This window comes from Dendrobates tinctorius, unplaced genomic scaffold (genome assembly GCF_039654945.1).
Source record: "Dendrobates tinctorius isolate UK_male_01 unplaced genomic scaffold, ASM3965494v1 ptg000038l, whole genome shotgun sequence".
NCBI lineage: Eukaryota > Metazoa > Chordata > Amphibia > Anura > Dendrobatidae > Dendrobates > Dendrobates tinctorius.
In genome coordinates this window covers 32900376-32926510 of record NW_027361706.1, presented here as the reverse complement: position 1 = coordinate 32926510, position 26135 = coordinate 32900376, and the positions used below count along the sequence as shown (strand labels likewise).

Here is a 26135-nt window from a genome sequence, read left to right as displayed (position 1 = left end):
GCTACAGAATTAGAAACCATCTTTATTATAGTCCAGAGTTGTTACTAATTCTGCCATAGAAGGAAACCGTCAGCAAGTATTGTCAGTGTTGTATTGGAGTCATGACTAGAGATAAGCGGATTTCTTATGATCGGTTCTGAACATATTCAGTAATTTCTTCTCCCATTGACTCTAATGATGTTCAGCCGTGTTTGACTAATATTGCAAAAACAATATTCAAGTCCGATCGTATTCGGAACGGAATCTGAAAAAATTCGCTCCACTCTATTCCTGACATTATTAATCTTCACTATAAAAACTAAACATCAAAAAGTAAAGCTAGAGTTGGAGTGAAGCACGACATTGTGACGGGGACTTGTATTCACTTTTAAATACCTTCTTTTGCAGAAGACCAATCCATCATGACCAATGTAATAAATGTTGCAGGCGCCAAACGTTCCTCTTGGCGTTAAGTATCCTGAGATGTTTATAACCAGCCTTTTAAAAATAAGTAAAAAAAAAAAATTGCTTTTACGGCATTTTTCGCTTTATAAGACGCACCCCCAAATTTGATGAAGAAAAAGAGAAGTTTTTTATGTTAAATGGGGGTCTGTCTTATAATGCCAGTGTCCGTCTTACAAATCATATATATGTCCTTCATCCTGGTATCTATTAAACCCCTATCCTGGCACATGGCCCCCTTGTGCTGTGACATGGCCCCCCTGTGCTGCTGGCACACTGGCACCTTGCCCCCTTGTGCTGCTACACTGGCACATTGCCCCACTGTGCTGCTGGCATGCACATGGCTCCCCCATCCCATCCTGGATATGCCCTTCTGTGCTGCTGGCACGCACATGGCCCCCCCATCCCATCCTGGATAAACCCCCCTGTGCTGCTGGCACGCACATGGCCCCCTCCCCATCCCATCCTGCATAGGCCCCCCTGTGCAGCTGGCATGCACATGACCCTCCCCCCCCCAAGCCATCCTGGATATGCCCCCCTGTGCTGCTGGCACGCACATGATAAAATAACAAACAGTTAACTCTCCTTCCGATGATGGCTCCCAGCTCCCCCACGGTTCTTCCTGTGTCTGTGCTGACATCCAGGAGCTGCTCATACAGGCATTTCTTTGTAGCTGCAGGACCTTCCATCACATGACCGCAGTTCTGCACACTGGGAGTCACGTGACTGCAGGTCCTATTGGCACAGACACAGGAAGAGGCAGGGGAGAGCTGGGAGCAGGAGCCATCATCAGAAGGTGACTATAGTGATGGGGCAGTGGGGGGGAGAGTGCAGGCACATGCAATATGCACTGCTCCCCTGTCCACCAACTCGGTGTGGCTTCAGCACCAAGGTGATGGACAGCGGGTGCAGTGAATATTACATGAGCCTAATGAGCGGTAGCACAGGACCTCCTGCAGCCCGCAGCCAGCGCACCCCAGCCCCCTGACTCCACTCCAGAGCTGCCCCCCCTCCTCTACAGCACACATTCGGATTATAAGCTGCACCCCCCACTTTCCCCAAAATTTGGGGGAACAAAAGTGTGTCTTATAATCCGAAAAATACGGTACTTTGAGTGTTGTATCCCATTAAGCTGATCGAGGGGGGCGGAATGTAAGGTGTCGGATCTTCACTGATCGCATACTAATGATCTATACGATTGATAGGTTCTGAATAGTGATGAGTGCAAGTACGCTTTCCTTGGGTTTACCTAGGGTGTGTGTGTATCTAAGAGTTTTATTTCATTAATAAAGATGCCAATTCATTAAGCTGCTGACCGAACACTTTCTCCCAATTCCCCATTGGAAGTGCATGTACGCTCAGCTAGATGGGAATAAGCCAATATATCTTTTAATGTATGATGGATAATTACTATCTAGTTTCCTGGTTTTCCCATACAGTCTTTGTGGGATGTTTCCTTTCTAGTTTGGATTTTGTTGGAAAACTATTGATTCTCACAACTGAAGCTCTTTTGGGAGGGGAAGACGTTGCAGTGGTCTTCACGATCACCCTTTTGATTAATATGGAATGCTCTTAATTTATTTGTCGCTCTGACTATTCATAGAGGTAAATATAAACATGTATCTCTGAATAGTTCAGCTATTGTCCCTAAAATATCCTCAGACATAAACGAGAAAGGTTGTTCTCCAGCGATGACTAATTCAGTTAAAGTGAAAAGCTATCTTTACATATATAATTAAAGAAGTGAATGAATGCACTGGTCACCATGAAAATCCGCAATATATAACCGATGTGTTTCACATAGGAACCTTAATCGTGGTATGTGAAATATCATCATGGGGTTTATAAAAAAAAAAAAAAATTTTTGTGTATGTGTTTTTCTTTAATAGCCGGAGCGCAGGTTTTCTCAAGTACATCCTCTTCTGTATAGAAAGCAGGTTTTTGCCACCTAATCTGAGAGCGGCATAGAGACAGAGACCCTGATTCCAGTGATGTTACTTACTGGTCTCCTTGCTGTACTTTTTGATCTCCTGCTCATAAAACAATAATTTTATAACTAGAGGACTAATAAACCTGCTGTCATGTTCGTCCTTCATGTTCACGAGCCCTGTGCAACCTCTCTCCCCTTCCCCACACACTTTCTGCCTATGAGCAGTGTACATTGAAAGCTGGTAATCAGTGGTGTTGGTGGGTTATGCAGAGCTCAGCATTAAAGGGAACCTGTCAAGGTGGCTCTTTTACTTAGCGTTCCTTACACCACAGAAATAATCGTTCATAAAATTGTTCAAAAATACCTGAAATTTGGCAGGGGGGCAGGTCTTTCCCCCTCTGACAGACGCCTCGCATCCATCAGTCATTTCGTATTTGGCGCCTGCGCTGTACTTTAGTTTTGTGGGCATGCGCAGTTAACGCTGCCTGATGTGCCCGTGCTTTCAGATCACATCCTGGCCTTCATATCGCGTGGCCACAGATCCCGCCCCACAGTCTCTTAAGATTTATTTACACTGCGGGGCTGGGAATCTTGGGCATGAGAGCCGCAGAGAACTACTGCGCATGCCCACAAAACTATATTACAGCGCAGGCGCCAGCATTTCAAAAGAAAACGGAGGAGGCGGCGATAAATACGAAATGACTGATCGATGAGAGGCGTCTGTCAGAGGGGGAAAGACCTGCCCCCCTGTCAAAATTCAGGTATTTTTAAACAATTTTATAAACTATTATTTCTGCGGTGGAACGGAAGCTAAGTAACAGAGCCACCCTGACAGAATGCAGCATTAGTGCTGCACAAGGTGGCTCTTTCACTTAAAAACACCTGGGGGGTGACAGGTTCCCTTTAAGAGAACTGTTAGATCTACAGAAGATACTGCAGTTTTGATAAAATTAGCGTTTAAGCAATGCTTCCTTAGAATCAGGGTCTCTGCCCCTTCCTCGTGCTCCTCTCAGGGTAGCAAACACCTGGTGACAGATTTACCTTTTATATGTGGTAGTATTTGCAAAGTACTATGACCATAGAATCCAAAGAGCTGACTGTACAGGAGGGATAGGTAAGTGTTTGTTTTAGCCAGTATTTCAATAGATCATACTTCCTCATTGTTCTGTTCTGAATTGCTGGAATCTTTCCCCCTGCAGTTCTAAAAAGCAAATTGCAGAACTGGGAAGAACTTCTTGCAGAGACATTAAAAGGGACTTGCAGTGCACCTTCTCATCTGCTAGAGGGCGTAAGTATACCCTCCACAAAGTGTAGAGTGAAACTGTAGTGATTGTAATAAATATAATACACTGAATGTAAAGGAAATGAGGAAATCTTGTTAATAAAAATGGGGAGGTTTACTCCTATAGAAGTCACTCCAGTGTAACAGGAAAAATTGTAGCTTTGTACAGTGTTAGCCAGCAGACAAAAATATTACGGTTTGACAGTCCTCAGTGGTTGATACCTTTTAATGGTGAACTGACAATATGGTAACAAATTGTAAGCTTTCGAGACTAGTCGGGTCTCTTCATTGGACATAGACTAATACAACATCTGAAGTCACATTTATTCACAACAGGACGCAGGAATAATGCAATAGATGAGACAAGTGACGTGAAGCAGAACTATCAGTATGGGACTCCGAAGAGTAGTGGCTGTAAATATTGGAACAGTTCATAGATAAAGAGTGTGAAAGTTTTATTGTCCTGTGATTGAGGTCTGGTCCATGGTTATGATGCCTCCATAAGGTCTGAGGAGCACATTTGTTAGTTGCTGCATAAAGACCTAAGGCTAGTTTCACACTAGTGTTACCAAGCGTAGTGCCGCCGCTAAGCTCCGCGCACCCTCCGGTCAGCTCCTCCTCTGGGCGCATGATGCTGCATGCAACCAGCATACCCTATATTTAGCGTTGGGTGCGCTGGTATGTTTTTGCCGGCGCATGCACACTTTTTGCGCATGCACCAGCATAAACATGCCAGCGTACCCAACGCTAAATATAGGGTACGCTGGTCGCATGCAGCGTCATGTGCCCAGAGGAGGAGCTGACCGGAGGGGTGCGGCTGAGGGTGGAGCTTAGGCGGCGCTGCGCTTGGTAACGCTAGTGTGAAACTAGCATAAATCCATGTGACACATTCATTCCTGCTGAATGTGTCAAAGGTTGTCATAGTTTTGTACTCACAAATTTTTCTTTCCCTCTGAGATTTGACGTTTCCTTTAATACAAGTAATTTCATGTCCATAGTGCTGTGATGAGGCATCGAATGTTTGGCCGCAGGTAGCACTGTTTTGTTTTTTTTCCTCATTGTGTGGCGGTGAGAATTCATCCTTGTTCTAAGCTTTTTGCCCGGTCATCCCCACATACCGACCCCTAGCTGGACATTTTGGTACATATAATTTCATGTACACTACATTAGATGCGATGCAGCTGAGAGTACCTGGGATTTTATGGTCCTAATATGGCCTGGACCAAACATTTTTACATCCCTGTTCACGGACATGAGTACTTTGTACTCCCAAATTTTTCTGTCTCCCTAAGATTTGAAGTTACCTTTTAATACAAACTTGACAACCTTTTGACACACTCAGAGCGGAATGAGTGTCGCATGGATTCGTGTCTTTCTACATCATATAACGAATGTGCTCCTCAGACCATTAAGGGGCATCACAACCATCATGACCAGACCTCAATATACAGTAGATGTATGTGACTCTTCAGGTTGGGTTACTCTATGCCTGATGAGGAGACCTGAGTAGTCTCAAACTTACAATTTACCATCTCTTCAGTTAACCATTAAAAGGTATCAACCCCTGAGGACTCTAAAATTGTAATATTTTTCCAGCGTAACATGAATTTTAGCCATTATCAGAAGCTGACTTGAACTAGATTGCATATACCACTTGCATTCCATTTGTGCAATTGCTGGTGTTAGTCTGCCTTGATGACTTTTGGTTTATTCTAGTGATTTAATGTTTTGCTAAGTAAAATTTTTCATCTTCATGCAGCCACATAGGGGAAAAGATCCATTAGATCTGTTTGGGCCTGGTGGCAGACTGGAGCTGCAGCACTCGCAAGACTCCTTGGCTGCCTGGCCAGTTCACGTGGTAGACAACATTGGCGGTAGACTTCAGCTGCAGTATGAAGGCGCCCCCGAGTGGCCAAGTCTGTACTGCTTCTACCTTAACCCGTCCTTGCATGAACTTGGTTGGGCTAGTAAGAATGGCTTTGAAGTAAAGCCTCCCCAAGGTAAGTGCATTTATTGTACAGGTCATTAGTGAGAACTTGGTTCTTGTACAAATCCACAGCAATGAAAGCAATTCAGGTTTTCTCTTTTTGTAATGCAGAAATTGTTCATCTGAACACAGACGAAAAATGGAAAGAAATATTGGCAAAGTGCTTAGAAGACCCTGAAAACATTATACCAGGCGACTTTTTCCAGGTTGGTAACCGTGTTTGGTGGTTGTATAAGGTGGAAATTTATTCTTGTATGGAATTGATCTACTTATGTGAAAACTTAGTGAGACTAAGGCTATGAGCACACGCTGCGGATTCACCAGTAGATTTGTATCTGCTGATCCGCAGGTAAAACCGCAGCTAAAATGACCTGCAGTTTTACCTGTGGATTGGCACCTGGACAATGGAATAGGTGGCAAACCGCAGCAGAATCCGCAGCTTTTCCGCAGTTGAAAATCCGCAGCATGTGCACAGCGGATTGTAAATCAGACTTGCATTGTACTGTACATTGTCTGCAGAACTGCTGCAGATCAGCAGAGGCCAAATCCGCAGCGGATCCGCAGCAGAATCCGCAGCGTGTGTACATGGCCTTAGACACTCAATATTAAGGCCCCCAAACACATTAAAGTCAGTCTGAAAACCTTGCCATTATGTATGGGGTCTTTCAGACAGTAATGTCGGGGAGAACAGCATCCAGCATTTTGAATTACAACAATATTTTAGTAGTAAAACAAGGAATGTACATGGAAATTTTAACTAACCTGATCCTTCTCTCCTCCACTATTGATGGCGAAAAATTGGGAGGTCACCATGCACGTCATGGTTGGCCAGTGCCACCAAAATCGGCAGGTCTCTCTGTGTCTCTTTCTCTGTCTCTCTTTCTCTCTCTCTGTGTCTCTCTCCCTGTCTTTCTCGCTGTCTCTCTGTCCATCTCTCCTCAAAGGAGAGGGCTGTTTCTAGATTACCTGTGTGTGTATATTGGCTAAAATATAGATTTATGTGTGTATCACCAACCAATCACGAAGCATCTTTCATTTCACCAGAACTTTTTAAAAGCTGAGCTGTGATTGGTTGCTATGAGCAATAGTTTTCTCACGCCACGACAACACCTCGGCAGACACTTCCATGGTGGGTGAAATCTAATATTCCCGGGAACATAAGCTCCCAGCCATTGTCTGCCCCCCAAAAAGAAGCAGAAAGCACATGACAGAAATGAATCACCCCCTCCCTGCCCATATCCCCATCGCACATCTTCCTTCTTAAGTGGATACCCGGTATGGAAGTTAGGATGTGGGATATTAGGTGTAGTAGTCCGATTGCTGTGACGAGTTGATGTGGGATATTAGTGGTAGTAGTCCAGTAGCTCTGGCTGACGGGATGATGTGGGATATAAGGTGTAGTAGTCCAGTGGCTCTGGCTGACGGGATGATGTGGGATATTAGGTGTAGTAGTCCAGTGGCTCTGGCTGACGGGATGATGTGGGATATTAGTGGTAGTAGTCCGATGGCTTTGGCTGATGGGATGATGTGGGATATTAGTGGTAGTAGTCTGGTGACTCTGGCTGATGGGATGATGTGGGATATTAGTGGTAGTAGTCCAGTGGCTCTGGCTGACGGGATGATGTGGGATATTAGTGGTAGTAGTCTGATGGCTTTGGCTGACGGGATGATGTGGGATATTAGTGGTAGTAGTCCAGTGGCTCTGGCTGACGGGATGATGTGGGATATTAGTGGTAGTAGTCCGATGGCTTTGGCTGATGGGATGATGTGGGATATTAGTGGTAGTAGTCCAGTGGCTCTGGCTGATGGGATGATGTGGGATATTAGTGGTAGTAGTCTGATGGCTTTGGCTGACGGGATGATGTGGGATATTAGTGGTAGTAGTCCAGTGGCTCTGGCTGACGGGATGATGTGGGATATTAGTGGTAGTAGTCCGATGGCTTTGGCTGATGGGATGATGTGGGATATTAGTGGTAGTAGTACAGTGGCTCTGGCTGACGGGATGATGTGGGATGTTAGTGGTAGTAGTCTGATGGCTTTGGCTGACGGGATGATGTGGGATATTAGTGGTTGTAGTCTGGTGGCTCTGGCTGACGGGATGATGTGGGATATTAGTGGTAGTAGTCCGATGGCTTTGGCTGATCAGATGATGTGGGATATTAGTGGTAGTAGTACAGTGGCTCTGGCTGACGGGATGATGTGGGATATTAGTGGTAGTAGTCTGATGGCTTTGGCTGATGGGATGATGTGGGATATTTAGTTGTCCGGTGACTCTGGCTGACGGGATGATGTGGGATATTAGTGGTAGTAGTCCGGTGGCTCTGGCTGACGGGATGATGTGGGATATTAGTGGTAGTAGTCCAGTGGCTTTGGCTGATGGGATGATGTGGGATATTAGTGGTTGTAGTCTGGTGGCTCTGGCTGACGGGATGATGTGGGATATTAGTGGTAGTAGTCCGATGGCTTTGGCTGATGGGATGATGTCGGATATTAGTGGTAGTAGTCCAGTGGCTCTGGCTGACGGGATGATGTGGGATATTAGTGGTAGTAGTCTGATGGCTTTGGCTGATGGGATGATGTGGGATATTAGTGGTAGTAGTCTGATGGCTTTGGCTGATGGGATGATGTGGGATATGTAGTTGTCCGGTGACTCTTGCTGACGGGATGATGTGGGATATTAGTGGTTGTAGTCTGGTGGCTCTGGCTGACGGGATGATCTGGGATATTAGTGGTAGTAGTCCGATGGCTTTGGCTGATGGGATGATGTCGGATATTAGTGGTAGTAGTACAGTGGCTCTGGCTGACGGGATGATGTGGGATATTAGTGGTAGTAGTCCGATGGCTTTGGCTGATGGGATGATGTGGGATATTAGTGGTAGTAGTCCAGTGGCTCTGGCTGATGGGATGATGTGGGATATTAGTGGTAGTAGTCTGATGGCTTTGGCTGACGGGATGATGTGGGATATTAGTGGTAGTAGTCCAGTGGCTCTGGCTGACGGGATGATGTGGGATATTAGTGGTAGTAGTCCGATGGCTTTGGCTGATGGGATGATGTGGGATATTAGTGGTAGTAGTACAGTGGCTCTGGCTGACGGGATGATGTGGGATGTTAGTGGTAGTAGTCTGATGGCTTTGGCTGACGGGATGATGTGGGATATTAGTGGTTGTAGTCTGGTGGCTCTGGCTGACGGGATGATGTGGGATATTAGTGGTAGTAGTCCGATGGCTTTGGCTGATCAGATGATGTGGGATATTAGTGGTAGTAGTACAGTGGCTCTGGCTGACGGGATGATGTGGGATATTAGTGGTAGTAGTCTGATGGCTTTGGCTGATGGGATGATGTGGGATATTTAGTTGTCCGGTGACTCTGGCTGACGGGATGATGTGGGATATTAGTGGTAGTAGTCCGGTGGCTCTGGCTGACGGGATGATGTGGGATATTAGTGGTAGTAGTCCAGTGGCTTTGGCTGATGGGATGATGTGGGATATTAGTGGTTGTAGTCTGGTGGCTCTGGCTGACGGGATGATGTGGGATATTAGTGGTAGTAGTCCGATGGCTTTGGCTGATGGGATGATGTCGGATATTAGTGGTAGTAGTCCAGTGGCTCTGGCTGACGGGATGATGTGGGATATTAGTGGTAGTAGTCTGATGGCTTTGGCTGATGGGATGATGTGGGATATTAGTGGTAGTAGTCTGATGGCTTTGGCTGATGGGATGATGTGGGATATGTAGTTGTCCGGTGACTCTTGCTGACGGGATGATGTGGGATATTAGTGGTTGTAGTCTGGTGGCTCTGGCTGACGGGATGATCTGGGATATTAGTGGTAGTAGTCCGATGGCTTTGGCTGATGGGATGATGTCGGATATTAGTGGTAGTAGTACAGTGGCTCTGGCTGACGGGATGATGTGGGATATTAGTGGTAGTAGTCTGATGGCTTTGGCTGATGGGATGATGTGGGATATTTAGTTGTCCGGTGACTCTGGCTGACGGGATGATGTGGGATATTAGTGGTAGTAGTCCGATGGCTTTGGCTGATGGGATGATGTGGGATATTAGTGGTTGTAGTCTGGTGGCTCTGGCTGACTGGATGATGTGGGATATTAGTGGTAGTAGTCCGATGGCTTTGGCTGATGGGATGATGTGGGATATTAGTGGTTGTAGTCTGGTGGCTCTGGCTGACGGGATGATGTGGGATATTAGTGGTAGTAGTCCGATGGCTTTGGCTGATGGGATGATGTGGGATATTAGTGGTAGTAGTCCGGTGGCTCTGGATGACGGGATGATGTGGGATAATAGTGGTAGTAGTCCGATGGCTTTGGCTGATGGGATGATGTGGGATATTAGTGGTAGTAGTCCAGTGGCACTGGCTGACGGGATGATGTGGGATATTTAGTTGTCCGGTGACTCTGGCTGACGGGATGATGTGGGATATTACTGGTAGTAGTCCAGTGGCTCTGGCTGACGGGATGATGTGGAATATTAGTGGTAGTAGTCCGATGGCTTTGGCTGATGGGATGATGTGGGATATTAGTGGTTGTAGTCTGGTGGCTCTGGCTGACGGGATGATGTGGGATATTAGTGGTAGTAGTCCGATGGCTTTGGCTGATGGGATGATGTGGGATATTAGTGGTTGTAGTCTGGTGGCTCTGGCTGACGGGATGATGTGGGATATTAGTGGTAGTAGTCCCATGGCTTTGGCTGATGGGATGATGTGGGATATTAGTGGTAGTAGTCCAGTGGCTCTGGCTGACGGGATGATGTGGGATATTAGTGGTAGTAGTCTGATGGCTTTGGCTGATGGGATGATGTGGGATATTAGTGGTAGTTGTCCGGTGACTCTGGCTGATGGGATGATGTGGGATATTAGGTGTAGTAGTTCGATGGCTGTGACGAGATGATGTGGGATATTAGTGGTTGTAGTCTGGTGGCTCTGGCTGACGGGATGATGTGGGATATTAGGGGTAGTAGTCCAATGGCTTTGGCTGATGGGATGATGTGGGATATTAGGGGTAGTAGTCTGGTGGCTTTGACGGGATGATGTGGGATATTAGGGGTAGTAGTCCAGTGGCTCTGGCTGACGGGATGATGTGGGATATTAGGTGTAGTAGTCCGATGACTTTGGCTGATGGGATGATGTGAGATATTAGGGGTAGTAGTCCGGCGGCTGTGATGGGATGATGTGGGATATTAGTGATAGTTGTCCGTTGGCTCTGGCTGGCGGGATGATGTGGCATATTAGGGGTAGTAGTCTGGTGGCTTTGATGGGATGATGTAGGATATTAGTGGTAGTAGTCCTGTGGCTCTGGATGATGTGGGATATTGGGGGTAGTAGTCCGGTGGCTCTGGCTGACGGGATGATGTGGGATATTATAGTGAATGTGGCTATGCAGAGTGGGCGAGGCTCTACACTCAGAGATAGAGAGAGAGAGAGAGAGAGAGAAATATTATAGATAGAGATGGTACAGACCAAAAGTTTGGACACTCCTTCTCAATCAAAGAGTTTTCTTTATTTTCATGACTGAAAATTGTAGATTCACTCTGAAGGCATCAAAACTATGAATTAACACATGTGGAATTATATAATTAACAAAAAACAACTGAAAATACTGTGTCTAATATTCTAGGTTCTTCAAAGTAGCCACCTTTTGCTTTGATTACTGCTTTGCACACTCTTGACATTCTCTTGATGAGCTTCAAGAGGTAGTCACCAGAAATGGAGAGATAGAGAGATAGATATATATTTACACACACACACACACTAAATAGAAAAAAACAGAGCAGCACAAACGAACAGATTTTGGGTGCAATACTTCCTGAGTTATGCGGTTGTCCAACGCAAAATATAAAGTGCTGCCTGATTATTTTTTTTTTATTTTTTTTTTTGTTATAGAGATAGATAATAATAAAAGTTGATTTAATATTAAGCTGTCGCTAAACATGAGAATATGCGTATAATCTGTTTGATTAATTATGAGTGTAAGTGTTTAGATAAGCCGAATGGCTATGTATGTGCTACAGGAATGCATGGACGAAAGGAGGTTGGGAAAAGACAGAATGGTGAGATGGAGTAAAAAAAAAAACAAAAAAAAAACACAACTTATTGAAGCCAGCACTTTAAAGGCGTTCACATCTACCACAACACACTATTTTAAGTATTCTTTTCTGTCAGCCAAATTGCCAGGTTACTTCCTCACTGAATAATATCCAACAAGTCCATTTGCGATTGAAGGCCTTGAGATGTTTTCCAATTTCATATTATTAACCTCCTAGGGACGTGGAGTAATTGACTTAACAGCTGATGGAAAGTGTGCAAGGATATCTTTCTTTGCCTTTGAGATTGAATCCGGAGTAATGGAGAGTAGGCCTATCTAGGGAGAGGGTGTGACTCTGCTTCCAGTGAGACTATTGTACAGTGAGAACATTGAATTCCACAACCCAATGGGCGCTCCCACAAGCCCGTCAGAGGGGAAGACCCTATGTAGCATAGTGGGGCAACGGTACTATCTAGATAAAATCTAGTTGTTTTTTTCCTGAACATGGGACGCAGTAGATAATTTGAGAGACTATGAATGTTTTTTGCCAATTCTTCCTGAAATTTGGCTGCCTAGTTCCTCCTCTCAAGACCCTGTGAAGGGTAGAGCAGTGGAACGCAACCTTTCTGACCTTGAGAGCCATAATCCATATTGAGATAGGGGCACTATCCACATTTAGGTCTGAGTCGCGAACAACATCCAGCGCCCGCCTCCTCACAGTAGCGTAATACAGAGCCCCCATTACTGGTATAACGACGGCCAAAGCTTTTCCATAGAAATCCCTCTAAGGTTGTTTACCGAGATCCAGAGGTTCCCACAATACCTCCGTTTAATTTTCTCACATCGATCTCTCCCACCACACTTTCATCCAGCTTATAGCACCTCCTCTGATAGTTGGCATCACCCATTTTTCAGTTCAACATGCTTAAATTATCTCAAAACCCCTCAAGGCCAGAATATGCACATTCAGATCTGCTCTTCATAGTTCTTTGCTAGACCTGGTGCTAATTTGTGTATACAAGATAGAAGTTTCGTACAAGGACCTACTTTGAGTGTTTAAGGTTTCAAACAGGGTGATATTACCCTTTATACTAGTCAGAAATAAGCCAGCCAGGATAGACGCCTACCTGGACAAGAGCCACCAAGTTCTGTAAGTTAAAGAAAAGAGCCTGATCCCATGGGAACGTCTCAAGCCAACCCCAGCGGATCTGTCCCAGATTAGAAAGGAGTCCGCACATGAAGTAGGGGAGAAATCTGGGTTTGTCAGTTAAGGGCACTAATGGACCCAACCTACGTGATATAGATGAGATTAACACGCATTCCCTCTGTGTATTTTTAGCAAACTTTCTCTAGTTTTCCGTTCTAGCAGTAGTCCTATGCATTTATTTTCTGGGTGTGTTTTCATGTGTTGTTTTAGACAAAAACTCTAGCTGTATATTCATTAGAAATTAAATTCGCAATGTATACATTAAAAATAAATAAGTTAATCATTTTTACAATCTGTTCCATTTAGTTATCTCTACTGATTTTGTTTTCTAGAAACAGACACAGATTCCCAACCATACATTCACCACTGGCATGAAAATAGAGGCAATAAATCACAAAGACCCATCTTGCATTGTTCCTGCAACAGTGAATAAGGTAACACGTGCACCAGAAACTGCATAACTACACTGGGCTCTTACCTTATGGACACATTTAGCTTGATACTAAACATACGGCAAGAAAAAAATTAAATACACATCATGAAAGTTCACATTTGCCATTGACCTTTTTGGACAGATAAGGCTGGGGTCACACTGCGTTATGGCAGTCTGTTAAACGGATTGCGTTACACCGCGGTGTAACGCAGTCCGTTAACGCCGTCATAGACCCCCATTATGTGGCGCATCGCAACGCATGCCGTAAAGCGGCACGCGTTCGCGACGTGCAGTCATTCACTGACGGAGCCTCGGACGCAGGCTGCTCCGTCACAGCTAGCGCTGATGAAACATCAGCGCTAGCGGTATAGCATATCGCATTATGCCATAGCGTTAACACAGCCCGTCAACGCTATGCGTTCAACGGGCCGTTAATGCTATGTGCACCCGGCCTAAGGCATGAGCATCTAATGACTTATCCGTTAAAGGTATTCTCCAGTAATGTGAAAATATAAATAGTGATAAAATGGCATAAAAAAATTGTATTTTTATATACCTTTGATTAGAAAATCACATTATCATTCTGTAGAAAGCTAGTCGCATTAGTACATTAAATGGCAGTATCAGAAAATAAAGTTTCACTTAGAGATATGTCCTATAATATTATTCGGACATGTGCCTGTCAGCTTGCACAGAGATAACTTGCACTGCTGTCACCTGGATATAATTTATACCAGGTATTGTCAAACTAACTCTAGGTCATAGCAGCCTTTCAGCATTCAGAAAGGAAGAGTGACAGCAGTGTGAGCAGCCTCTTCCTACCTCGGCATCCCTGATATCTCCAGTATTAGATCAGATACAGGGTGGACAGCAGTGTGAGCAGCCTGTTCTTACCTCAGCCCACCTGGTATCTCCAGTATTAGATCATATAGACAGAGTAGACAGCAGTGTGAGCAGACTCGTCTTACTTCAGCCCACCTGGTATCTCCAGTATTAAATCATATAGACAGGGTGGACAGCAGTGTGAGCAGCCTCTTCTTACCTCAGCATTCCTGGTAACTCAAATATTAGATCAGATAGACATGGTGAACAGCAATGTGAGAAGCCGCTTTTTTTTTTTTTTTTTTTCCCTCAGCACTCATGGTATCTCCAGTATTGGATCAGATAGACAGGACAGCAGTGTGAGCAGCCTCATCTCACCTAAGTGTATTTGATAGCTCCAGTATTAGTTCAGAAAGTCTGAGTGAACAGCAGTGTGAGCAGCCTCTTACCTCAACCCTCCTGGTATCTCCAACATTTAGATCAGATAGACAGGGTTCACAGCAGGGTGAGGAGCCTCTTCTTAACTCTGCTCCCCTGCTATTGCTAGTATTGGATCAGATAGACAGGAGACTGCAGTGTGAGCAGACTCTTCATACCTCAGCACTCCCAGTATTGCCAGTATTAGATCAGATGGGGCACAGCAGTGTGAGCAGCCTCTTCTTAACTCAACCCACCCTGGCTTTCTGGCATTTTAAAACACATGAGAAAAAAAAGGTAATTTTAAAATGCCTTTTATTAAAATATGTAACAAATCTTTTTGTTGTGATGGCTAGCATCATTTTGTACATGCAGTTTTTTTTGGGGGGGGTCATTGAAGTCCTATAGTAAGCCTATGTGGGGGGAAAAAAACTATAAAATGCCCACGCGTAGAAAAAGTTCCAGAAACCAAAACGTGTTCTATGTGAACTATTGACTTCAGAGTAACATCTGGCTGCATAAAAAAAATGCAGTTAAAGGGATTGTCCAAATTTGTGAGGAGTCTGCAGAGACTGCTGAATTGTTACACTATGATTCAAAAAGGGTTGTCCTAATATAGCATATACACAGTGTCACTGTGTATAAAGAGGTGTGTGTGTGTGTGTAGACATGGGCCAATAAATCATACTTATCTTTGCTATTGGAGTGCTGCCTTCATTTTTTTTGAGAAAAAAAAAAATATATATATATTTATATTATGTCTGCACAAAGAATCAATACAACATGCACACGGAAGGGCCTTTTTGCAGGATAAAACAGACCAATATCTATGTCCCTCGCAGTGTGAAGCCCCTTTTTAGTCTTTACATTTTAAGTGCTGGCTGGGAATGCTTGGTTAAAGTAGGTTAGCTATCTGACCCTATTGATTTCATATGAATTTTCACAGTGCGGGTTGATAACGAGACCTAGTGGTCATGTGACCCGATATATGCGATATACATACTTCTGGCCACTTTCCGACTAGTCGTGCACAACCTCTGAATTTCGAATTAAGCGAGACCTCGCGTGTCTAGTCGAAATGCGTCCGAAAGTATGTATTTGCAGTCACATGACCACCCGCTCTCGTCACCAGCACTGGAGAATCTGACGGCGCTCTGTGAGGATTCAAAGTCTACAGTGATTTTTCATCACAAATCTGGATAATCTATTTAAACACTACAAGAAATATGCACTAAAAAAACAGCTGAAACCCTAAAGCAATAAATCCATGTGCCTCTGTCTTCCAGGTCTTCAATAATCAGTATTTTCTGGTTGAACTTGACGATCTAAGGCCAGAGACCTGTAGGAGTCACCAGTCCATGGTGTGCCACAGGAATAGCCCACAAATTCTCCCTGCACGTTGGAGTGTAAAGATGGGTCTAACCGTTCAGTCCCCTCCTGGTAAGGCCATATAAAGTACAAAAATATATATTAAAAAATGATTGTCTGTCTGCTTGAGATTTGGATTCTTTCTTTCGCTATCTATATCTCCATAAGCCAAGTCATAGATTTGAAAAAGACTTGACATGTCTGCTAAAGGGAATTTAATTAGTTTTAGTTATGACAAAACTGGCGACCAATTCCTTTTAATGTGACTTTTAATTACTTTTTTACTATATTTTTTTGCATAATGTCAGTGAACCACAATGAGGCTAGGACACTAGTTTCTTGGCGTTAGTAGGTCCGGCTAGTGGTGGTGGTATAAAATCTGGTAAATCGTTCTTCGATATGTTGAAGGTTTTTGTCTGATATAAATGCGTTGTGCTTTCACCAAGATTTATTGATGTGATGGCCATGTTGACTGAAGATTCTCTAAACGCCCATTGTGTTGCATGCAGCATTCCTAGGTTGTCTGCTTCTACGTCTGGGAAATCTAGGTAACATGTCTCACTTTGTCTTCGTTCTCCCCCAGGTTATACAGAAGGGGCCTTTGACTGGGATAAATATCTGACTCATTGCAATGCTCATGCGGCTCCTGACAGTTGCTTCCCCGAGGTGAGATTTTCACTGTTGAAACTTTGCAGGTTTCCAGACTTTTCTTGCATTTGACACCAGATGTACAGAGCAGTCTTTATTAGCAGGACAAAGGAAACAAAAGCCATAGCCTGCAAACATGGCATGGCGGTAGTGGAAAATGCTGCTCATTCCTCTGCAATAAGTAATGAGGAGTCCATGGTTGTGCAAAAATATATACATAAATTTTTATATACCGTATATACCCGAGTATAAGCCGACCCCCCCCCTAATTTTGCCACAAAAAACTGGGAAAACTTAACGACTCGAGTATAAGCTTAGGGTGGGAAATGCTCCATAGATTATTCCCCCATATGGTGTCCCCATAAGAAGCTCCATAGATTGTTCCCCCATATGCTGCCCCATAAGAAGCTCCATAGATTGTTCCCCCATATGCTGACCCCATAAGAAGCTCCTTAGATTATTCCCCCATGTGCTGCTGCTGCTGCATGTAAAAATAAAAAAAATGACATACTCACCTCTCCGTCGCTGGGTGTCAGATACTCACCTGTCCTGCGTCCATGGCTGCTCACCGCTCTCTGCCACGTCATCGGTCAGTGACATTCAGACTGCAGGGGGCGCGGTGCGCACTACTCACGTCACCGCGCCCTCTGCTGTCTGAAGTCACTGACCGATGACAGACAGCAGCAAGCAGCCATGGACGCAGGACAGGTGAGTATCGCTATACTTACCCGTCCTGACGCTGTGTCTTGAGCCCCCAGCTTCTCCGCACTCTCTCTTCCTGCGGTCAGCAGTCATGTGATACCGCTCATTAAAACTCATGAATATGCGCATATTCATGAGTTTTAATGAGCGGTACCACGTGACCGCTGAAGGCAGGAAGAGAGAGCGTGGAGAAGCTGGGGGCTCAAGAGACAGCGTCAGGACGGGTAAGTATGACCTGACACCCCCGCCCCCCCTCCCCCTCCGACCCCCCAGTGTATATGACTCGAATATAAGCCGAGAGGGGGACTTTCAGCCCAAAAAAATGGGCTGAAAATCTCGGCTTATATTCGAGTATATACGGTAGATCCTTTTTTTAATATTGTAATTTATTTTTTGTAATGTTTTCTCTTCCACTTACAGTTGTGCTCAAAAGTTTGCATACACTGGCGGAATTTTTGTAACTTCTTATTGCATATTTACTGTACATGACAAACAGACCAGAATTTAATCTATAATAATAAATGCCCTAAGCAGCTTCCGGTTGTAACAACTTCCGTCCAGTTGTAACCGGTGACGTCACCGCACACCTCTTTCCATGTTAACCCTCAACACACACACTCCTCTCACCTTTCACCATCTCCACTCACTCTTTCACTCCACATACGACCCCTTCTCTCACTCCGTCTCTCATACTCACGCCGTCATCGCCGCTGATCCACGATCCCCGACATCTTCTTCCGTCGGCGCCATCCTGGATCCAGACGTCCTCCACGCCGGCGACATGTTCTTGCGGCGACGCCATTTTGCATCGGCGAAATCCCGCGATAGACAAGATGGCGTCGCCGCAAGAACATGTCGCCGGCGTGGAGGACGTCGGGATCCAAAATGGAGTCGGCGAAAACTCGCGAGATTTCGCCGACGCCATTTTGGATCCCGACGTCGTCCACGCCGGCGACATGTTCTTCCGGCGACGCCATCTTTAGTATCGCGGGATTTCACGATACTCAAGATGGCGTCGCCGCAAGAACATGTCGCCGGCGTGGACAACACCTGGATCCAGGATGGCGCCGGCGGAAGAAGATGTCGGGGATCGTGGAGCAGCGGCGATGACTGCGTGAGTATGAGAGACGGAGTGAGAGAAGGGGTCGTATGTGGAGTGAAAGAGTGAGTGGAGATGGTGAAAGGTGAGAGGAGTGTGTGTGTTGAGGGTTAACATGGCAAGAGGTGTGACGCTATCGCATCCTCCCGATGCGATAGCATCGGGCCATAATCTAGTATTTTAATATTAAGGCAGGTACAAAACTAGGGGGTCAGGTTGAGTAATTGCCCTGTGCGCAGCCAGCAGGGAAGCATCGTCAGGCCACCTTATCTTGGTTATACAGTTATGCTAAAACGTTTACATACCCCAGCAGAATTTTTACTTTCTTGGCCTTTTTCAGAGAATGACAACTCTTTAGCTTTCCCCATGACTCACAATCCAGAACCGTCAGTGGCTGGATGAAACATGCAAGAGTCTGTCTGGATCCCAGAAATTCACTCTGCTTTTATACACTGATTACAAGCAAACAGGTCACAGGTGAGGATGTTGCCTTTAGTAGCCATTCAAAACCCATTTGTGTCAACTTCTGTGCAGGTTATCAGGCCAAAATCACCAGGGTATGTGAACTTATGATCAGGGTCATTTGGATGTCTTGGGTTGTCGTCATGATTTAAAAAGAGAAAAATATATAAAGTGCTCTCAGTGAGAGAAACAAAATAGGAATCTTGTGGGTATGACACCTTTTAATGGCTAACAAATAATAGTGAATGATGTTACAAAGCAAGCTTTCGGGACTGCTTACTGGATATCGGTTTTAAAAAGAGAAAATACCGTAGTTTGACAATAAATGGCTTCACCCAACCACTAACCATGAGTGGAGAAAAAGTTTTGGTGTTATTATTCATATTCTCTGAAAAAAGGCCAAGAAAGCAAAAATTCTGCCGGGGTATGTAAACTTTTGAGCAGAACTGTAGAAATCCATAGCTCTCTAACAAAAAACATGCAGTGTCAGCAAGAAAAAAGTCAGATGAGATTTGTAACTAGGCAAATTATAAATATGATATATATATAAACAGGTAAGATATGCATTAGATATCAGAATGACAAATAGCTAGATGTGGGGAGAAGCCTTATTGTCTGTACCCTTCTAGATGTGCAAAAAAAAATGCACCAGTTCAAGACTTTCATAAAACAAATGTTTCATAACTATCTATTGGGAATGGGAGCAGATGCTTTTCTGTGCTGTTTTTACATGTAAGAGCACTACTGTTGGCCACTTGCCAGCCTAAAGTGGCTGCTGACAGGTGGTAATGTGTAGGCTGCAGAACGCTCTTGTACACATTTACAATTTCTTGGATTTCTGACTCTGTGCCCTGCAGTGTCCTCTAGTGGCCAAATATAGATATACATTATCTCCAGGAAATTATTTATTTATTTTTTTTAAATTATTTGGATGAGTTGTTGACTGGTGTATAATTTCGGCTTGTACTGTCTGGCTCTCAGACTTGCTTGTGACTATGTCCTATTTAATTCCTTTAAGACTCCTTGGGGTATCTGTGTCCTGTAGCCAAAATAACACCCATTATTGTGATGCATATTAATTGCTGCTTTGCAATTAAAAAGTGTAATTAAATTCAACCCTTTTATCTTCATTACTCCCCAAGCAATCCGCTATGGGAAGGTAATGAATAGTCAGACCCCTGAGCTCCGTATACTCTTACAATGAGGATGAATTGACAATGTTAACAGATCTAGTTATATTGCCTGCTGTTTCCAGCCAATCAGCAAGCTGTTCTGTAGTGAAGCAGGAACGTCCTGGAGAATGGAACATCATTGATTCAATTAGGATACAAAACCTATTCCTATCGGCTCCAAGATTGGCAGATACCATATATGTACGCTGCCTGACCGGGTCATGTATATTGGGGGGATGTTCCTGCATGCTGGATGGTACCGTTATTGTGGCCCCCTAACCTCGGCCAGAGCACATCATGCACTGGCCCTGTTCTAAGTAATTGACCTCATGAACAAACCTCTCGTGGCATGGTATGAGGCCATGGGAGCTGTGCCACCCAGCGTGCAGGAGCGTCTTTCCACTTTAGTTGGTCAGATTGGGTGGGAGATAACACATATGGGTACCCTCTAAATCCAGATTCTGATCCCAAATAGGAACATTAGGTCGGGAATAGTTCATTGATGTCCTTATTTGTGATGAGCGAACGTGCTGGGTTAAGTTGTTATCTCAGCATGCTCGTGTTCCAACCAAGTGTCTTCGACGTGAAAAATGTTAGCGTCCCCACAGCTGCATGTCTCGCCGCTATTCAACAACCACAACACATGCAGGGATTGTCTAACAAACAGGCAATCCCGGCATGTGTTGTGACTGAACAGCCGCGAGTGCAGAGAATTAGTCTTTGTGGATAATTAGTCTGTTGGCAAGAAACTATTGGACCATTCACAAATATGACTCTTTGCCCTAATAGTTAAGACCATGCTTATAGACAGGCAGGTAACGCTGTACTCGTCTCTCCTACAAGATGAGGCACGTCTCATCAGGTAACTGATCGGGGGCACTGCTGCTCTACAGTACGAGGTCCTGGGTTACAATCCCACCAAGGACAACCTCTGCAGGGAGTTTGTATGTTCTCCCCGTGTTTGCGTGGGTTTCCTCCCACACTCCTACGACGAATGGGGAATCTAGCTTGTGAGCCCCAATGGGAACAGTGATGCAAAGCGCTTAGTAATATGATGGCGCTATATAGGTGAGTAAATGTGATATAAAAACAAATATACAAAGCCTATGTAATGGGTTCATTGAAGTAAAAGTAACCCACTGTGCGGCACAAGGAAAGTTTCCTATGTACTGTAAGAGAATAATGGAATGTATAATCAGAAAATGACCTTGTTTAAATTAATATTTTATGTTTAATGTGCGTTTTTTTTAATTATTATTTTAATGCATTTTAAATGCTGTGTCACAGATTGACGACAACTTTTAAGTGGTTAATAGCTGCAGGTGCGAGTCAGCTTCCACTCACTGCTGTTTAAAGTGCTCTCACATTGCGTTCAGGCACCCGTTCGTCGGACCCGACAGGGCTTTCATCCGAACCCCCCCCCCCCCCCCCCCCCCCCCGCAAAACGGCATTCAGGCGTTTATGCCAACGTGGCTATAAACTAGAATGGTGCCGACGGAGAAGGTGCGCTCTGCCGTTAATCATTTTTGGGAGTGTACGCCTTCTGGATGTGGACACCAAGGTGTAGTCTACATTGTCTGAGTATCAGGCTCCTGTAGGCGTGCTCTCCAGATATTGGTGCACGTCAGAGCTCACGTTCGCTCTGTCAGCACCATTCTAGTCTAAGGCTCAATCGACGTATACGCCCAAATCCTGTTATGCTGAGGGCTCCGGACTCGAGCCACGACGGGGTAATCAAACAGGTGCCTGAACGCGGTGTTAGCGATGCAGTCTGGCTACATAACACTGCCGTTATCTTAAGGGAAAATTGCAAAGCTAGTATCTGAGCTTGCTTCAAAACGGGCACCCCACGTGTGATGAAGCAGTTACGTGTATGTTGGGAAGGAGTTAATATACACATGCAATTAAGTATTTTGCAATTTTCATATTGACCACTGGGCCTCCTATTGGCCACTGGGCCTGCTCCTTCCTGTTACACACATTGACACTAGTAGCCATACACTGATGCAGACCCCATCATTTTGTTTAGAGGTCTCCTGAGCTTTTAATCTGAGCATCAGGACAAGTTCAGGGAGGGGGTGAGCTTTTCCCACTATTGTAAATGGTAGGCTGTGTGTTATCTACTCTGTATAGAGAGAACTTTCATTATCTGACTGCTGAAAGATCTTCTGGAGAGATATGGTAGTAGCAGCTTCTAGTATAAAATCCTAGGGGCCAGTGTGAAAATGTGTTGGGCTTCTAATGTAAGGTCCCTGAACATAGTCTTGTACTCGCCCTCTGGCACCTTCACCTTTTTTCTTGGCGCCGCTCCAATCCCACAATGCCATCTTGTGCTCGCAACGTCTGACTATCTGGAAGTTGGAGGTAACGGTCACACGCTTTCAATGCAAGTATGAGAGCCAGAACTAGGCTCCCATAGAGTTGCGTTTAAAAGTGACAGCAGGTCACTGCCAGAGATCACTGGGAGCGGTGGTGGTAAAAGGTGAAGACGCGGAAGTTGAGTATGAGTAGGGTCAGTGATCTTTAGTTTAGAAGCACAGCTTTAAATAAAATGACCACTGAAGATGTACTTTAGAAGTGATTAAATGTTGACTCATTTTGACACATTCTGACCAATATGATTTTCTTCTCTTCATAGGCAAAGAGTGAACATGTTCTTCAGGAACGCATGAAGCTTGAGGCTGTTAATCCCTTTCAGCCACAGAATATCTGTGTTGCCACTGTAACGAGGGTCACCGGCCTCTACATCTGGCTCCAGCTGGAAGGTCTTGGTCCTTTTAAATTATACTTGAGCAGAAAGCCTCATTCAGATGTATGGACTCTAATGCATGGACTGGCTTAAGGTCTCCTGACTTGTACTCAACAGCCTTATATATTCCTATTAACCTTCAATCTCCGGTCCGGAGACTCTTGATCAAGTCCATGCATCGCGGTCCATAAATTAAGTTAAAATTTTTAATTTTCACTACTGAAAGGGAGTCTGTCAGCACAAAATGACTGTTCAAACCAAGCACAGGTGCTCGGTGCACTCTTGGTGTGGCCAAAGAGTTCAGTTCTTTCCCACCTACTTGTTTGCCCTCTATCTCTATTGACAGCTCCGGCTTTATAGAGCCACAGTATGGTGGAGATAAATGGTAAATAAGTAGGTGAGAAGGTGTACTTTAAATGATTGGCTACACCAAGGGTGCACTGAGCGCCTGTGCTTGGTTTGAATAGTCATTTTGTGTTGACAGACTCCCTTTAATAGCACAATTTATGTTCACGTTTTACAAATGTCAATCACGTGGTCTCTCCCACAGCAAAGGGAGAAAACTCAGCATTGCAATCTAACCAGCCATCGGAATGACTGAGTGTGAAAAAGACAATTGCAAAATTCTACTAGAAAGTTTAGCACAATAAAAGTGAATTGAGTTTAAACCCATTATCTACCAATGTCCTTTTTTGGGACAATAAAACTCGACTTACAGTGGATTTTACACATGCTGAGCTGTAGAAGACTGGATTAAAAAAAAAAGCATATTTTCTTGTTTGACTTATTTTAAGTCCAATAAGACTCTGTTCACATCTGTGATGGAGATGCCCTCACAGATCCTGTAAAAAAACAAAAAAACAAAACAATGTAGCACAGCATCCTGAAGGACCCCATTATAGTCAACATGGATGGCTGTAGGCATGATGTCTGCATATTCACCAATGAAGTAGTTTCTACAAATAGATCACATCCAATTTCAATTAGGATAGGTTGTTGGTAGTGTATAGACTCTGAGGGTGCGCGGAGTGCCACCGGTGCCTTGTCCGATCCTGCACTTATATTAATTACTATACCGCCTCATTGGGGGACACAGAACCATGGGTGTTCTGCTGTCCACTAGGAGGCGACACTATGCATAATCTGAAAAAGATTAACTTTGGCTCCTCCTCTGCAGTATACACCCCTGGACGGCGCCAGCCGTCTCCAGTTTTTGCTTAGTGTCGCATAGGAGGCACACAAAGTTTTTATTTTTTTTTTTATTTTTATTTTTTTCCGTTTTTTTCCTGACGGATTACAGATGAAGAAAAGTGGGTCTCCTGCGAGACCCCCGGCATGGTTCCTTCCTTGGCCCTTATTATAGGGTGTTGAAGTTGAGGTGGCTATTCCTCATGTCGCTCCTTCCCCAGTCCCTTGGGTACTGGTTCAAAGTCGAGATCCCCCCTCCTTCCCCAACCTCTTTGGGGTCTGGGTTGAGGTCGAGGCGAGGATGAAGACCCCTGATGGTGACAGACGCACCCTCCTTAATCCCCCTCTGGGGGCATTAAGTTGAGACACCACAGGTACAGTCTATATAAGGTAGCATTCTGCAGCTTAAACAGCCAGGGACCCCAGCCTCGCTGCGGGCTCCTGTTGGGGCCGGGGTAGAGTGCAGACAGACATGGCACATACAGAGACAGGGCTCCCTGCGCCCTTGTCTCTGCGGCAGCATCGGCTCCATAGCGCCTCAGGGGGATCCCCCATACGGATACCGCTATCGCTGCTGGCCCCACCGCTACTGTCTCTCAATCCGGGGGGGTCTGGTTCAGATCCAACCCCCTCCCGGACATTCGCGCCGGCCTGGAGCCCTCCTGGGCATCAGGCTTCTAATTTAGACCGCGGCTTCGGCCTAGCTGAAGTCGGCACCTTTTCCCCGCCCCCCGGATGACTATTATGACTCTATAGTGTCATAGAAGGGGCGGATCGAGGCAGAAAGGGTGCGTTTTTACATAGCCCTGCACGCCCTTTTCAGCTCTCCGCCCCCTTCTTCTCCTCCTCAGCATCTCTGTGGCCATCATTGCCGCAAGCCATCTCTGACAGGACGCCCACAGCAACGTCAGCAGTCTCCAGGGGGCACAGGACTGTGATTTGTCAGCGCTGGACCTAGGGGCACACTGGTGGGGTAATATCACAGCTGGGTTCTCTTTACTCAGCTGTGAACCAATATCACCTATAAGGCTTTCCTATAGGCTCCTCTGCGCAACCACCCCTGTAGGGTCCCTGATAGCCAGCCTCTGTGCACTATGCCGGGCTTGAGAAAGAGAACCACACAGGACTGTTTTTATGCATTCTGCACAGCCTGCAAAACCACTCTCCTCAGTGGTAGCACGTACCCGCATTGCCGGGATTGCATCCAAAACACTGGGTCAGAACCCCAGGAAGCCCCTACCAATGCTTCAGCGTCGGCTACCACGCCGGAATGGGCTGCTCAGATGTCGCAGTCTGACACAGTCCATAGATAATCTAACCTCCACACTACTGCAGGCTCTGCAGGGGCATGTCTCGGCTATGAACGTTACCCAGCAAAAGGATAGCTTGTCTCGGGAACATGCCGTTTCCGACACTCAAACGTAAGCGAACCCACAGGTCGCGGTCATCTGCCATCATCCCATAGCACACGGTCATCTCCCTCCAGGGAGATACACCATGATTCCAGGTTACCTAGACCGTCCCCTACCAGAGACAGACAAGGCAGGATCCTCACAGCGATTTCCGACCACAGCAGACCTCCACTCCACTTTGCCCACCAGGGAACGACTTAGTGACACGCAGGATTCGGAAGGCATCTGTGACTCCGACTCAGACAACGAAACGGAGAGGTCTGCGGTACCTTGTCCCCCTAGCACTACAGCGCTAGTTGAGGACATAGTCTCTTCCATCCACCGGGTGCTGGAAATTTCTGATCCAACCCCGGAAGCCCCAGAACATAAAATTTGCTTTGAAAGTGTCCTGAAACCACCTAAGGTCTTCCCTAATCACCCGGAGTTTCAGACGATACGTACTAAGCAGTTCTCGCGGCCTGAGAAGAAATTTGCCAATCGCAAATATTTGGAAGCAAGGTACCCCTTCCCAGAGAAGGACACCAAGGGGTGGACAGACCCACCCGAAGTGGACCCCCCAGTCTCTAGGCTAGCAGCACAGACCCTACTCTCACTGCCAGATAGCTCAACCCTCAGGGACGCAGCAGACCGGCAGGACCTAATGGCATCCCATTTCAATGCCAAGGTCTCCAATTTCATGGCCAGGACACGCGACCCGCGGTCGCTCGGAGCAGATGCCCTGGTGCAGGACTGGACCCAGTTCCAGCTTCTGTACATTTTTCCACCCATCCCCCTGATCTCGA

The 26135-nt window shown here is 45.5% G+C and overlaps 1 protein-coding gene across 1 annotated transcript in view; it reads left to right on the top strand.

Annotated features, from left to right (window-relative positions):
• Positions 1 to 26135, top strand: part of SFMBT1 (Scm like with four mbt domains 1) — a 145939-nt gene that overhangs the window by 70187 nt on the left and 49617 nt on the right. Inside the window, exons 5-11 of the mRNA XM_073574374.1 lie at positions 3571 to 3659; positions 5413 to 5653; positions 5752 to 5846; positions 13214 to 13315; positions 15840 to 15993; positions 16505 to 16587; positions 22643 to 22769. Of these exons, the coding sequence (XP_073430475.1) occupies positions 3571 to 3659; positions 5413 to 5653; positions 5752 to 5846; positions 13214 to 13315; positions 15840 to 15993; positions 16505 to 16587; positions 22643 to 22769 (891 nt within the window). The remainder of the gene's footprint in view (positions 1 to 3570; positions 3660 to 5412; positions 5654 to 5751; positions 5847 to 13213; positions 13316 to 15839; positions 15994 to 16504; positions 16588 to 22642; positions 22770 to 26135) is intronic.